We start from the raw sequence: 14469 nt of genomic DNA, 5'->3' as shown, positions 1-14469 counted from the left end.
TCACAACCATACATGACCACAGGAAAAACCATAGCCTTGACTAGACGAACCTTTGTTGGCAAAGTAATGTCTCTGCTTTTGAATATGCTATCTAGGTTGGTCATAACTTTCCTTCCAAGGAGTAAGTGTCTTTTAATTTCATGGCTGCAGTCACCATCTGTAGTGATTTTGGAGCCCAGAAAAATAAAGTCTGACACTGTTTCCACTGTTTCCCCATCTATTTCCCATGAAGTGGTGGGACCGGATGCCATGATCTTTGTTTTCTGAATGTTGAGCTTTAAGCCAACTTTTTTACTCTCCACTTTCACTTTCATCAAGAGGCTTTTGAGTTCCTGTTCACTTTCTGCCATAAGGGTGGTGTCATCTTCATATCTGAGGTTATTGATATTTCTCCCAGCAATGTTGATTCCAGTTTGTGTTTCTTCCAGTCCAGCGTTTCTCATGATGTAATCTGCATATAAGTTAAATAAACAGGGTGACAATATATAGTCTTGACGTACTCCTTTTCCTATTTGGAACCAGTCTGTTGTTCCATGTGCAGTTCTAACTGTTGCTTCCTGACCTGCATACAGATTTCTCAAGAGGTAGGTCAGGTGGTCTGGAATTCCCATCTCTTTCAGAATTTTCCACAGTTTGTTGTGATCCACACAGTCAAAGGCTTTGGCATAGTCAATAAAGCAGAAATAGATGTTTTTCTGGAACTCTCTTGTACTAATTAAAAGTAGAAGTCATTCTCATGTGTGCTTAGTTCAGATTCTAAGATGATATAATATAAATTTGCAGAACTTTTTTTAAAAAGCATTTTAGTGTAACAAATTCAGTTGCTATTTATTATACCTGACCACATTAATTTTTATGACCAGCTTAATTACATAGCCTACCATGTAAGGAAGCATTTCAAATGCATATTTCCTCACAAAACTAGTCCCATGTAGACCAAGGAGAAAAACTAAGAGTCACTATTTCTATTTCTCTTAAATCAGCATAATTCAGTGCTTTGATGTAAGTTTCACAAAGTCTGGTTCCACCTTTAATCATTTACAGACAACTCACAGTATGTTTTCTACCTTGGAAAATTCACAAAAATTAGTGGTCTTATGGTTGATCAGTTACCCTGCTTGGAAATTCTTGTTTTAAAATTGAAAGTGTTCATGAACAGAGCCAAGTTGGCAACCTTAAAATTAAAGTTTTCTACTGATCTACTGACTTTTTTCACTAAATCAACATCCACAGTGAAAAACGAAGTAGGAAAAGTGCTCAGAATTTCAATTCAGTTCAGTTCAGTCGCTCAGTCATGTCTGACTTTTTGCAACCCCATGGACTGCAGCACACCAGGCTTCCCTGTCCATCACCAACTCCCAGACCTTGCTCAAACTCATGTCCATTGAGTCGGTGATGCCATCCAACCATCTCATCCTCTATTGTCCCCTTCTCCTCCTGCCTTCTCCTCCTCCTGATGCCTTCCAGCATCCAGGTCTTTTCCAATGAGTCAGTTCTTCACATCAGGTGCCCAAAGTATTGGAGTTTCAGCTTCAGCATCAATCCTTCCAATGAATATTCAGGACTGATTTCCTTTAGGATGGACTGGTTGGATCTCCTTATACTCCAAGGGACTCTCAAGAGTCTTCTCCAACACCACAGTTCAATAGCATCAATTCTTTTGTGCTCAGCTTTCTTTATACTCCAACTCTCACATCCATACATGACCACTGGAAAAACTATAGCTTTGACTAGACAGACCTTTGTTGGCAAATTAATGTCTTTGCTTTTTAATATGCTGTCTAGGTTGGTCATAGCTTTTCTTCCAAGGAGCAAACATCTTTTAATTTCATGGCTGCAGTCACCATCTGCAGTGATTTTTAAGCCCCCCAAAATAAAGTCTCTCACTGTTTCCAGTGTTTCCCCATCTATTTGCCGTGAAGGGATGGGATCAGATGCCATGATCTTTGTTTTCTGAATGTTGAGCTTTAAGCCAACTTTTTCACTTTTCTCTTTCACTTTCAACAAAGGCTCTTTAGTTCTTCACTTTCTGCCATAAGGGTGGTATCATTTGGTATCTGAGGTTATTGATATTTCTCCTATTAATCTTGATTCCAGCTTGTGCTTCATCCAGCCCAGCATTTCACATGATGTACTGTACATATAAGTCAAATAAGCAGAGCCACATATACAGCCTTGATGTACTCCTTTCCCAATTTGGAACCAGTCTATTGTTCCATGTCCAGTTCTAACTGTTGCTTCCTGACCTGCATACAGATTTCTCAGGAGGCAGGTCAGGTGGCCTGGTATTCCCATCTCTTTCAGAATTTTCCACAGTTTGTTGTGATCTACACAGTCAAAGGCTTTGGTGTAGTCAATAAAGCAGAAATAGATGTTTCTCTGGAACTCTCTTGCTTTCTCTATGATCCGACGGATGTTGGCAATTTGATCTCTGGTTCTGCTGCCTTTTCTAAATCCAGCTTGAACATCTGGAAGTTCACAGTTCACATACTGTTGAAGCCTGGCTTTTACACTTTTGAGCATTGCTTTGCTAAAGTGTGAGACGAGTGCAATTGTGCAGTAGTTTGAACATTCTTTGGCATTGCCTTTCTTTGGATTGGAATGAAAACTGACTTTTCCAGTTTCATGGCCACTGTTGAGTTCTCCAAATTTGCTGGTATATTGAGTATAGCACTTTAACAGGACCATCTTTTAGGATTTGAAATAGCTCAACTGAAATTCTATCATCTCCACTAGCTTTATGTGTAGTGATACTTCCTAAGGCCCACTTGACTTTGCATTCCAGGATGTCTGTCTCTAGTCCAGTGATCACACCATCGTGGTTATCTGGGTCATGAAGATCTTTTTTGTGTAGTTCTTCTGTGTATTCTCAGAATTTGGGCGGTGTGAATGAGCGATCTGGATACCTCTGACTAAAACGTTAGAAAAGAGGCTCGATGTAATAAGGAACTTACTGATGGATCTTGCTGGGTAAGAGGAAATGGGTTTCCTCACAAGAAAGCATCTCCTTGTTAGCAATGAAGCTAAGACTGGCTGCCCTTCAGGCAGGGGCGGGGATGCCTGGAGGGTTGCATAAAGAATACTGAGTTTGAACTGATAATTTTTTGGTCACACCCTTCAGCATGCAGGATCTTACATGCATGCATACTAAGTTGCTTCAGTCACTTCCAACTCTTTGTGAGCCCATGGACTTAAAGCTACCAGGTTCCTTTGTCCTTGGGATTCTCCAGGCAAGAATACTGGAGTGGGTTGCCATTTCCTCCTCCAGGGGATCTACCCAACTAAGGGATCAAGCCCACGTCTCTTACAGCTACTGCATTGGCAGGTGGGTTCTTTACCCCCAGTGCCACCTGGCTTCCCTGATGGCTCAGCCTGCGGGATCTTAGTTCCCTGATTACAGATCCCACCAGCACCCCCTGCATTGGAAGCACCAAGTCTTACCACTGGACTGCCAGGGAAGTCCCATGAACTGATGATTTTGTAGATTTCTTTTCAAGTCTAAGGTTTTAGGCTTCTCTTTCCCCCTGGGCTCTTTTTCTAATTTGATTCCCCTTCTTTTTCCAGTCTTTCCTCCTCAGCTTTGCTCTAACCTAGACTGGAGGGACCCACTCCAGTGTTCTTGTCTGGAGAATCCCAGGGACGGCGGAGCCTGGTGGGCTGCCGTCTATGGGGTCGCACAGCGTCGGACACGACTGAAGCGACTTAGCAGCAGCAGACTGGAGGGAGGGGCTTCCCAGGTGGTGTTAGTGGTAAAGAACCCATCTGCCAATGCAGGAGACATAAGAGACACCGGTTCAATCCCTGAGTGGGAAAGATGCCCTGGAGTGGGCATGGCAACCACTCCAGGATTCTTGCCTGGAGAATCCCCATGGACAGAGGAGCCTGGCAGGCTACAGTATATGGGGTCACAAAGAGTCGTCCATGACTGAAGTGGCTGAGGACTCACATAGACTGGGGGGAGGCCCCGCTGTACCCTTGTTGATGACATCAGTTCAAAAGAAATGTGTGATCCCGTTCTGGACTGGCCTCTGCCACGGAAGGGGCAGGGGACTCCATCCAGTCTCCTCCAGCAAGGGCCAACTCCCAGGACCCCCACAGCTGCTTCTGGGCTTCACACCCCCACCCGCAGTGCACCCAGAAGGAGGAGGTACAAAGGAAGGGGCTTCTTCAAGGAGTGTGTGCATTGTGCTTAAACGAAGAGTTCTGATTTTTTTTGTTTGTGTTTTAAGTTCAGTACTAAGATCTTTCTACAGCGGGATGTGAATAGGAAAATATTTGTATAAACAGATCTGAATACGCCAACTCCTTTGAGATTCTGCACTTAACCTGAGGCTACAATTCAGTGGTCTGTGAACTTGAAGGAAAAGGAAATTACATGTTTATTTTCACTAGCTTCTAACTGAAATTTATCATTTCCTTCTAATTAATGTGGATGTAGGCAACAAATCACAGTAGTGTTTAACAGAAACATGTTGTTTTTTTTTCACTAACATATAATCTGGAGATGTTATTTACATTCATCATTGGTTCCACATTCTGATAGAACTCATTAGATCTGTCATTTAATTTGTTAATAAACTCATATATTGTGATATTAGAATTTTCTTTTTCATATTTTTGTTAGCTATGTTTTGATGTAATTTGTTTCCATTGTATTGGTACATAGTTTATTTCATGCATTTAAAAACATTAGTCTCAACAAACTTATTATGGTTGCCAGTGGGGAAGAATATGGCAAAGAGATAGTTAGGGAGTTTGGGATCAACATGTACACACTGCTATATTTAAAATGGATAACCAACAAGGACCTACTGTATAGCACATAGAACTCTGTTCAATGTTATGTGGCAGCCTGGATGGGAGGGGAGTTTGGGGGAGAATGGATACAGGTATATGCATGGCTGAGTCCCTTCACTGTTCACCTGAAACCATCACAAAAATTGTTAATCAGCTATACTCCAATATAAAATAAAATGATTTTTTTAAGTATTAGTCTCAGAAAGAATTACAGTCTTCACCAGAAATCCAAAGGGGTTCCTGACATAAAAATAGTTATGAACCCCTGCCCAGAACTTTTTTTCCTCAGGAACCATTTATAGCATATTTTAATAGACACGTTATAAATGCAGCCTACTGGGCCTCTTTCTATATTCAGAAACTCTCCAGTTTTTCACAGAGCAGTGTGATTATTTTTTACTGTGGGAACTGAGATATTGCAGGAGGCTGCATTATCCTTAGTAAATAAACTATCTGGAGAAACAGCATTAGGAAAGGAAAAGCGTTCTTCCCAAGTTGGTGATTAATTTAGTGGGAGGAAGAATTTAGCTATAATTTTCTAATTTCCATTTTTATGGGGTATTACATTTTCTCCTTTAAAAAGACATAAAACTGAGTAATCCTGGTATTTACAAATCCTGTCCACAGGGAGATCAGGTTCAACATGCCTTCAGATAAGCTACTCTGCCTCAATAGTTTCCAGGTGGCAAGTATTAAGAGAGAGAGGAAGGACACGGTTATTGATGGCTCACACTGGCTGGCTGAGGTCGCATAGCAGACATACCAGACAAAGGGTTAACTCCCAACAACCAGAGCTCCACAGATAAGCCATTCACAACCTTCGCTCTCTCCAAACAAGACAGGCACATTAAGAACACTTTCACCGCAACAGTCAGAAGTAAACCAGGCACTAGCAAAACGTTGAGAATCACCAATAAAGATACAGATACTGTATGTCTCAAAAGCATGTTTCATGAGCTTTGAAAGGGAATTCTTTTTATTGATGAGGGTTCTTCCACTGTGTAATTCAAACCAACTTTATTTTATTAAAAATATTAATAATTGTTAATAATTATTAAAATTATTTAATAATTTGGGTAATTTTAAACTTCTTGCAGCTGATTCACAATGTTGTGTTAATTTCTGCTATATAGCAAAGTTATTCTGTTATATATTTTCTTTTTCACATTCTTTTCCATTATGACTTATGAAAGGATATTGAATATAGTTCCCTGTGCTATAGAGTAGGACCTCGTTGTTTAGCCATTCTATATATAATAGTTTGAAGCTGTTAATCCAGAACTTCCAATCCATCCCTCTCCCACCCGGCCTCCCACTTGGTAACCACAAGTCTGCTCTCTGTCTATGCATCTGTTTCTGTTTCATGGATAAGTTCATTTGTGCTATATTTTAGATTCCACATAAAGTGATATCATATGTTATTTGTCTTTCTCTGTCTAAATTATTTCACTTGGTATGATAATCTCTAGGCCCATCTTGTTGCTGCAAATGGCATTATTTCATTCTTTTTATGGCTGAGTAATATTCCATTGTGTATATATATATATATTATATATATATAATATACGTACATGGTGTGTGTGTATATATATGGTGTATACTGTATATAAATTTGGTGTGTATATATATATACAGTATATATATATATATGTATACCACATTTGTCTGTCAATAAACATTTAGGTTGCTGTTATGTCTTGGCTATTGTGAATAGTACTGTCAGAATAATATTAATGTAGTTTCTTTGTGTGCTGTTATAAAAAGCAACACACAGCACACAACACACAGCTAAACCGGAAACTACATGTTTGGACTTTGTAGTTTAGTTGAGTTTTGAGCACGACCTCCAAGCCCATTACCGCCAGCAGAGAGCATGAATATACAAACATCGCTGTAAGCACGGAGACGTTGAAGCCACCAAAGGCTTTGCACAGCAAACTTGCCTTATAATCCTCTTCCTCCTCTCTCCCTCCTCTCCTCTTTCCAGTTCTATCAAGATGTTAAGGACTGGTGGCTATTCGGGTTCTACTTCTGCATGCCCCTGGTGTGCACTGCGATCTTTTACACCCTCATGACTTGTGAGATGTTAAACCGAAGGAACGGCAGCCTGAGAATTGCCCTCAGTGAGCATCTGAAACAGGTAAACCTGATAAGGTCATGACGATCTGGCCAAGACTGGTTTGTCCTTGACAACGAAAGGACTATGGATACCGTGTTTTGCAGATTTAGCCTGATTTCCTAAAAATTAAAATACTGTCTTACTTGTCTGTATGCCTTGTTTTCTTTAGAGTATTGAGCATTTCTCCAGTGAAGTCAGGATCCAACCTGTGAAACAGATGGCCCTGGGGGCAGGGCCCAAATAGAGAGGAACTATTCGTTAATTTTGCCAAGAGTATCTATCAAACGTGTGTTTGTGATTAGTAGTACATTGAACTGGGCTTGGAATTGTGCCAGGACTATAAAAAAAAAGAAGCACATGACTTTCTCCCCAGCAGGCTTTGTAGTCTTGTTGTGGAAATAAAACACAAACATGAGATAATTGAAAAACAGAATCACAAGGTGTGGTAAAAAGTAGCTTGTGCTATAGAAAGCCAAGGAGGATATGAGAAAAAGTCATGAAGAAACTGTTCATGCATGAGGAGGATTGAACTGTTCCTGATGGAGGTCTAGCTAGAACACACATGAGTACCATGCATTTGAGGAGTAGGAAAAGGAGACAGACGTCATGAGAGCAACATCTAAGGTATGACTCATGGAAAGAAATGGGATTGGGTACATAAGAAGTCGCATTTTGGAAAGCCTAAAATCCTAGAAGAAATCTGAACCTGTCAGTGGGAGGCTATCTGTTTCTCCCAGGCAGCGAACAGGACAGATAAAGCTGTGAAGCTTCTGTTTGCTGACTCTGGAACACTGGGCAATTGCTTTCTCTCTCTGAACTTCTAGTTTTTTGAAAAATGTATAAAATAATATCTGCCCTTTAAAATATTTATTTGACTGTGAGATCTAGTTTCCTGACCAGGGATCAAACCCAGGCCCCCTGTATTGTGCGTGCGGAGTCTTAGCCACTGGGTCACCAGGGAGGTCCCACCTGCACTTTTCTGTACAAATACTAACTCAATTTTGAGTCTTAAATTTTTTAATGAAATGTATATAATAGTACATCAAAGGGATTATGTAATGCATGCACGGTGTCTGATAGAACCCAGCTGATACTAAGTAGTCAGATACTGTTGATATATATTAATTCCAAGAGTAAAACCAGGACTGTGGGTAACTGTTCAGTTTCAACAGACAAGCGTGTAAAGACGACCAGCCACACCAAAAGTCAATGTGAGTTGTTGATGGAGCCCGGATAACTGCCCTGTGTGATTGCTGTACACGAGCATCAGTCTTCATCGACAACTCTTTTTGACCCGAGTACTGATTTTTTTGAGCCTCAATTCATTATCTTAAACTGGACATAATAATATATGAATCAGTATTATTATTGAGAATCAAAGGAATTAACATGCATTCACATACTTCATAAAAATCTAACGTTATACAAATGGTAGCTATTATCCTTTATTAAAATTTAATAGGAAACTTATCTTGAGAAACTTTAGCATGACATCATCTAGGCATGAAAGTTCAGAGTACTCCAGATGTGAAACATATTAAGCTGTTATTACCTTTCATTCCTGCAATAGAGGTAACTAATTAGAATAGATTTGTGGAAAACGGTGTTTTTGAATGTCGATTTTTGCATTAGCACCACAATTGAGCCTATTCAAGCTATGAGTGACACCTGCTCTGAAAATAATTAAACAGGGATTGGGAGCAATAAGATGCTGCTGCTTCACATTTTCATAGCATTTTTTAAGTTCCCAAAGAGCATTTCCATGTCATTTTGGTATTTGATTCATCCAAACATGCTGTGAGATAAGCTAGACAGGCATGTACCCTTATTACACAGGTGTTTAAGAGACTAGCGCAACCAAATGGACATTAGAATCCAAAACTTGGTCCCCATGCAGTAGACATTCCCTTGCATCCTGCTCAAAAATCGAGAAGGTTCTGACTCCAGGAGAGCAAGCCTAGCTGGGAGGCCTTTGCGGGTGGAGGGTGGCAGGGGAGTTAGCTTAGAGTGAAAACCCTACCACCCCATCCAAGTCCAACATGGCTCTTCATCCTGCTTCTGATATGTTTTTCTAGAATTTCTCTTCACTATACCAACAACACCTTTATCAGTTAGGGGTTGTGTTTGGATGCTGGGAGCAGAAAATCTTCCCAGGTGGCTCAGTGGTAAAGAATCTGCCTGCCAACACAGGAGAAGTGGGTTCAATCCCTGGGTCAGGAGGATTCTCTGGAGGAGGAAATAGCAACACTCTCCAGTATTCTTGCCTGGAGAGTCCTATGGACAGAGGAGCCTGGCAGGCTACAGTTTATGGGGTGGCAAAGAGTCAGACACAACTGAGCTACTGAGCACAAGTGTGAACAGAAAACCCAAAATAACAGGGAGTAGGCCAGGTAGGTGCTTATCTGTCTCCCGTAGCAGAAAGCTCAGATGTCATCAGCTCAGTGGTCAAGGGACTCAGAAGCCAGGGTTCTGCTGCTGTGCTCGCCTTTCCTTTATTATTGGAAGACGGCAGCTACAGCTCTGCCCTTAGACCTCCTTTCCAGGCAGCCAGAAGGGGAAGGATACAGATCACATTAGCGTGTGTGCACCGAAGGAGTAGCCCCCACGTTTAAGTAGCTTTTCCAGAAACCCCACATGTCTATGGCCATACCACTCTGAACACACCTGATCTCGTCAGAAACCCCACACAATGGCTTCTACCTACTGTAATAGGTAAGATCTGTGTGCATGAGGAAACCAGGCTCCTCTGCTGCGTGACAAAGTCAAGGATCTGACTGATAGTAAGGAAAACTCAGAAGGATGGATATTGATTAACCAAATAGCTGACTGTCATGTGGCAAAGTATTAATATTGCCTTTTAAAAAATTATCCTCTTGCAGACTTCCCTGGAGGTCGAGTGGTTAAGAAGCCACATTTCCGTGGCACAGGGCACAGGTTCAATCCCTGCTGAGGGAACTAAGATCCCACATGCCATGTGGCATAGCCTAAATAAATAAATAAGTTTACCCACTTTGAGGATGTGCTCCAAAGAGATAGCCTCTCCCCCAATATGCTCCTCTCTACACTTTCTGTGTGCACAAAATGGCCCTTTAAAATGATCCCCCATTCCTGTAGACTAATAAATAAAGGAATCCTTTATTGTTCTCAATCATCAGTCAGTTTATACATTCTCTGAAGCCATAGCCAGCTAGCTAGCTAACTCAAAGATTAAAGAAATCCCAGTGCTTGGGGCTAAAGCCACAATTTGTGACAACTGCCCTGAGATCTTTTTAAATAGCTCTATCAATCACGTGGCTTTATTGCAGGCTCCCCCTACTTAACGCTGTATGCTCTGGATTGAACCAGCCTTACCCTTCCAAACCCTGTTTTCAATCAGTTTTATTTTGACATTAAGTGATCCCGGTTACAGACAAGTTGTATTTTATGTTCCCAGTTGGGCTTCCTAATGCCATTCCCTCTAATACTCAAATACAGGGCACCCAGATGACTGGCTGCAGATAATTCCTAACATGGTTTTACTGACCCTGTGCAGACCCCAAAGCGTGTAAACGTGCCACTGGAGTCAGGCCAGAGTCAGCATGTCCCCGTTTTTCCAACTGTCTGTGCTGATAATTCTTTACCCTCTGGTGACGCTAAGTGGTCAAGAACCCGCCTGCAAATGTAGGCGACAAGAGACATAGGTTTGATCCCTGGGTCAAGAAGACCCCCTGGAGAAGGAAATGGCAACCCACTCCAGTACCCTCGCCTGGAGAATCCCATGGACAGAGGAGCCTGGCGGGCCATGGTGCATAAGGTTGCAGAGTCGCACTCTATATTTGCAAACAATGTATCTTTGGAAACTACCTGTCATCAATGAAAGAATTTTAAAAGCCAAAAAAATCCGAATGCCAGCTTTCTCCAAGATCAAGAAATGGAGAAAACACGTTGTTCTTCCTTTTCCTTTTCTGTTTCGTACTCCTATTTTGTTTTCCAAACATCTTTGTAAACTTGTTCATTGTTTGGAAAATCCCATGGACGGAGGAGCCTGGTAGGCTGCAGTCCATGGGGTCGCTATGAGTCAGACACAACTGAGGGACTTCACTTTCACTTTTCACTTTCATGCATTGGAGGAGGAAATGGCAGCCCACTCCAGTGTTCTTGCCTGGAGAATCCCAGGGACGGCAGGGCCTGGTGGGCTGCCGTCTATGGGGTCGCACAGAGTCAGACACGACTGAAGCGACTTAGCAGCAGCAGCAGCAGCAGCATGCCACACAGCTTACAGCATCTTAGTTCCCCAACCAGGGGAACTGGTTTCAGGCAAGATTGAACCCAGATTGTCAGCAATGAGAGCCAAGAATCCTACCACTGGACCACCAGGGAATTTCCTAGATTTGTCCCATTTTGTTATTATGGTAGGGTCAGTCACCTTGACTACCATGCTATCATTAATGCAGGTGAATTACCTGCTATGGAGACTTTTAACTAACCTTCCCCTCCTATGTTCGACAGACATACAGACCCAGTCACAGTGTTGGCTCAACCCCAGCCCGTCCTCACCTCTGCCCACCATCAAACCTTTGACCTGGCCCTAATAACCAGCCTGAGGCTACCATGATTCCTGGCAGCTGCCCCAAAAGAATCACTAACAACTAACAACTCCTTGCTTAAGACAATTGGACTCCAAACCTTATCTACTTTTTTGTTTGGCCGCACTATGCTGCATGGGGGATCTTAGTTCCCCGACCAGGGATCGAATTCATGCTTCCTGGAGCAGAAGCTCAGAGTCCTAACCACTGGACCAAGGGAGTTTCATGGACTCCAAATCTTGACGAGGTAGAGGGTGGTGAGGTGGGCTGCTCTGGCTCTTCTTCGAGTACTCTGTCCCAATCTACTGCTTTTTTTTAATTGGAGTATAATTGCTTTACTATGTCATGTTGAAACCAACATGACATTGTACTACTTCCTTTTGTGTATCCCTTTTCTCTAGTAGAAAAACACTAAACTTATTGTATTTTTTTCTCTCACTTTTCTTTAGCGTCGAGAAGTGGCAAAAACAGTTTTCTGCTTGGTTGTAATTTTTGCTCTGTGCTGGTTCCCTCTTCATTTAAGCCGCATTTTGAAGAAAACCGTGTATGATGAAATGGACACGAACCGATGTGAATTACTTAGGTATGATCCTTTGTGCTCAGAAGGAAATTGGAGTTTCTCTGATCTCACGTTTCTAAGAGTTTTACAAAACCACCTATTCTATACTCATGTTAGCCCTGAAAATTAAATCTTCTAAGTTGATTGTTTTTCTTTAGCTGTCACAGCCCATAACCAACCTCAAAATTTTGTGCAAGCCCTATCAATAATTTTGCTGCTCCCCTCCTGGGTTAAGCAAGTGGTGGGTATATCTGCACATGTCCTGCAGAACTGAAACTGCCATTTAAACAAGGGCTTTAAAAATAATTTTGACTGCTACCTCTGAGAAATGTCTCCTGGGCAAGAAAAATGCTTATTCTAGAGATAAATGCTAATTAGGTTTTAAAACATGATGTTCTAATTTATCTCTTCTATTTCCTTTTGCTCAAGTTTCTTGCTGCTCATGGATTACATCGGTATTAACTTGGCAACCATGAATTCATGTATCAACCCAATAGCTCTATATTTTGTGAGCAAGAAATTTAAAAATTGTTTCCAGGTAAGTATTTCTTTTAGCAAGAAGATCTTTTTCATAATAATTATTGGCATTAATGATTGACTATATGTGATGGTTGTTGCTGTTATTGTGTAGTCACTCAGTTCAGTTCAGTTCCGTTCATTCACTCAACTGTGTCCGACTCTTTGCAATCCCATGAACTGCAGCACGCCAGGCCTCCCTGTCCATCACCAACTCCCGGAGTTTACTCAAACTCATGTCCATCAAGTCAGTGATGCCATTCAGCCATCTCATCCTCTGTCGTCCCCTTCTCCTCCTGCCCCCAATCCCTCCCAGCATCAGAATCTTTTCCAATGAATCAACTCTTCGCATGAGGTGGCCAAAGTACTGGAGTTTCAGCTTTAGCATCAGTCCTTCCAATGAACACCCAGGACCGATCTCCTTTAGAATGGACTGGTTGGATCTCTTTGCAGTCTAAGGGACTCTCAAGAGTCTTCTCCAACACCACAATTCAAAAGCATCAATTCTTTGGTGCTCAGCTTTCTTCACAGTCCAACTCTCACAACCATACATGACCACTGGAAAAACCATAGCCTTGACTAGACGGACCTTTGTTGGCCAAGTAATGTCTCTGTGTAGTCACTCAGTCATGTCCAATTCTTTTGTGACCCCATGAACTGTAGCCTACCAGGTTCCTCTGTCCGTGGGATTTTTCCAGGCAAGAATGCTGGAATGGGTTAGCGTTTCCTACTCCAGGGGATCTTCCTGACCTAGGGATCAAAATTGCATCTCCTAAATTGGAAGGTGGATTCTTTTTTTTTTAATTGGAGGATCATTGCTTTACAATATTGTGTTGGTTTCTGCCATACATCTGCCACAAGTCTCCATATGTCCCCGCCCGCCTGAACCACCTGCCACCTCCCTCCCCATCCCATCTCTCTAGATTGCCACAGAGCGCTGGGCTGAGCCCCCTGTGACACACAGCAAATTCCTACCCGGCAGGCAGATTCTTTAGTGCTGGGCTGCCCATATGCAATAGTATATAATAGCAAATTCAATTGTTTTCATTTAATTAGAATTCTGTTTTTCTCTTCTGTCTTTTCTCTATTTTTATTTCTAATAGAGTATAATTGCTTCAGAATGCTTTATTAGTTTCTACTGTCCAGCAACGTGAATCAGTGATACATATACATTTTATATATATGTATATATCTTTTATATATATATCATATATATCCCCTTTTATATATATATTTATCCTTCCCATTTATATATATATATATATCCCCTTTTATATATATATCCCCCTTTTATATACATATATCCCCTTTTATATATATATATATATATATCCTTCCCATTTAGGCCACCACAGAGCGCTAAGGAGAGTTCCCGTAGATTCTCATTAGTTCTCTATTTTATACATGGTATCGGTGGTGCATATATGCCAATCCCAATCTTCCAGTTCATCCTACACCTCCCTGTCCCCCTTGGCATTCTTAACGTTGTTCTCTACATCTGTGTCTCTATTTCTGCTTTGTAAGCAAGTATTTTTTAAGAACAGCCAACTGTGTGTATTAGATATCCAACAGGCATGGCTCATTCCAGTTGTAAATAGCACTTTCATCGGCTGAACTTTTCAAAAGAGAAGTGAAAATTGCACTTTGTTACCCAGAAAGAGCGTCAAATTGTCAGCATAACAGAAAAGCAATATATATTCAAACAACATACTCAAAAGTTAAAATAAAAAGAACTAATTTAGTAGCATGCCAATTTAGTATCATGCTTTGAAAAGAAATATTCCAAGTTGAGCTCCAAGGCCAACAGAATAGATTAAACTTATTCATGCCTTACATAGCCTTAGACTTTTAACCATAGTCTCAAACAAAACATAAACTCATTGTTAAGAAAGCTCTTGCTAAATGCTACTTAA

The 14469-nt window shown here is 41.3% G+C and overlaps 1 protein-coding gene across 1 annotated transcript in view; it reads left to right on the top strand.

The window, feature by feature from the left end:
* Nucleotides 1–14469, top strand: part of EDNRA (endothelin receptor type A) — a 77229-nt gene that overhangs the window by 58303 nt on the left and 4457 nt on the right. The window contains exons 5-7 of the mRNA XM_055550579.1: nucleotides 6785–6937; nucleotides 11931–12064; nucleotides 12470–12578. Of these exons, the coding sequence (XP_055406554.1) occupies nucleotides 6785–6937; nucleotides 11931–12064; nucleotides 12470–12578 (396 nt within the window). The remainder of the gene's footprint in view (nucleotides 1–6784; nucleotides 6938–11930; nucleotides 12065–12469; nucleotides 12579–14469) is intronic.

The sequence above is a fragment of the Bubalus kerabau genome, chromosome 16 (genome assembly GCF_029407905.1).
Source record: "Bubalus kerabau isolate K-KA32 ecotype Philippines breed swamp buffalo chromosome 16, PCC_UOA_SB_1v2, whole genome shotgun sequence".
Taxonomy (NCBI): Eukaryota; Metazoa; Chordata; class Mammalia; order Artiodactyla; family Bovidae; genus Bubalus; species Bubalus kerabau.
Note: the sequence above shows the minus strand (reverse complement) of the source record. Positions and strands in the feature narration are given on the sequence as shown.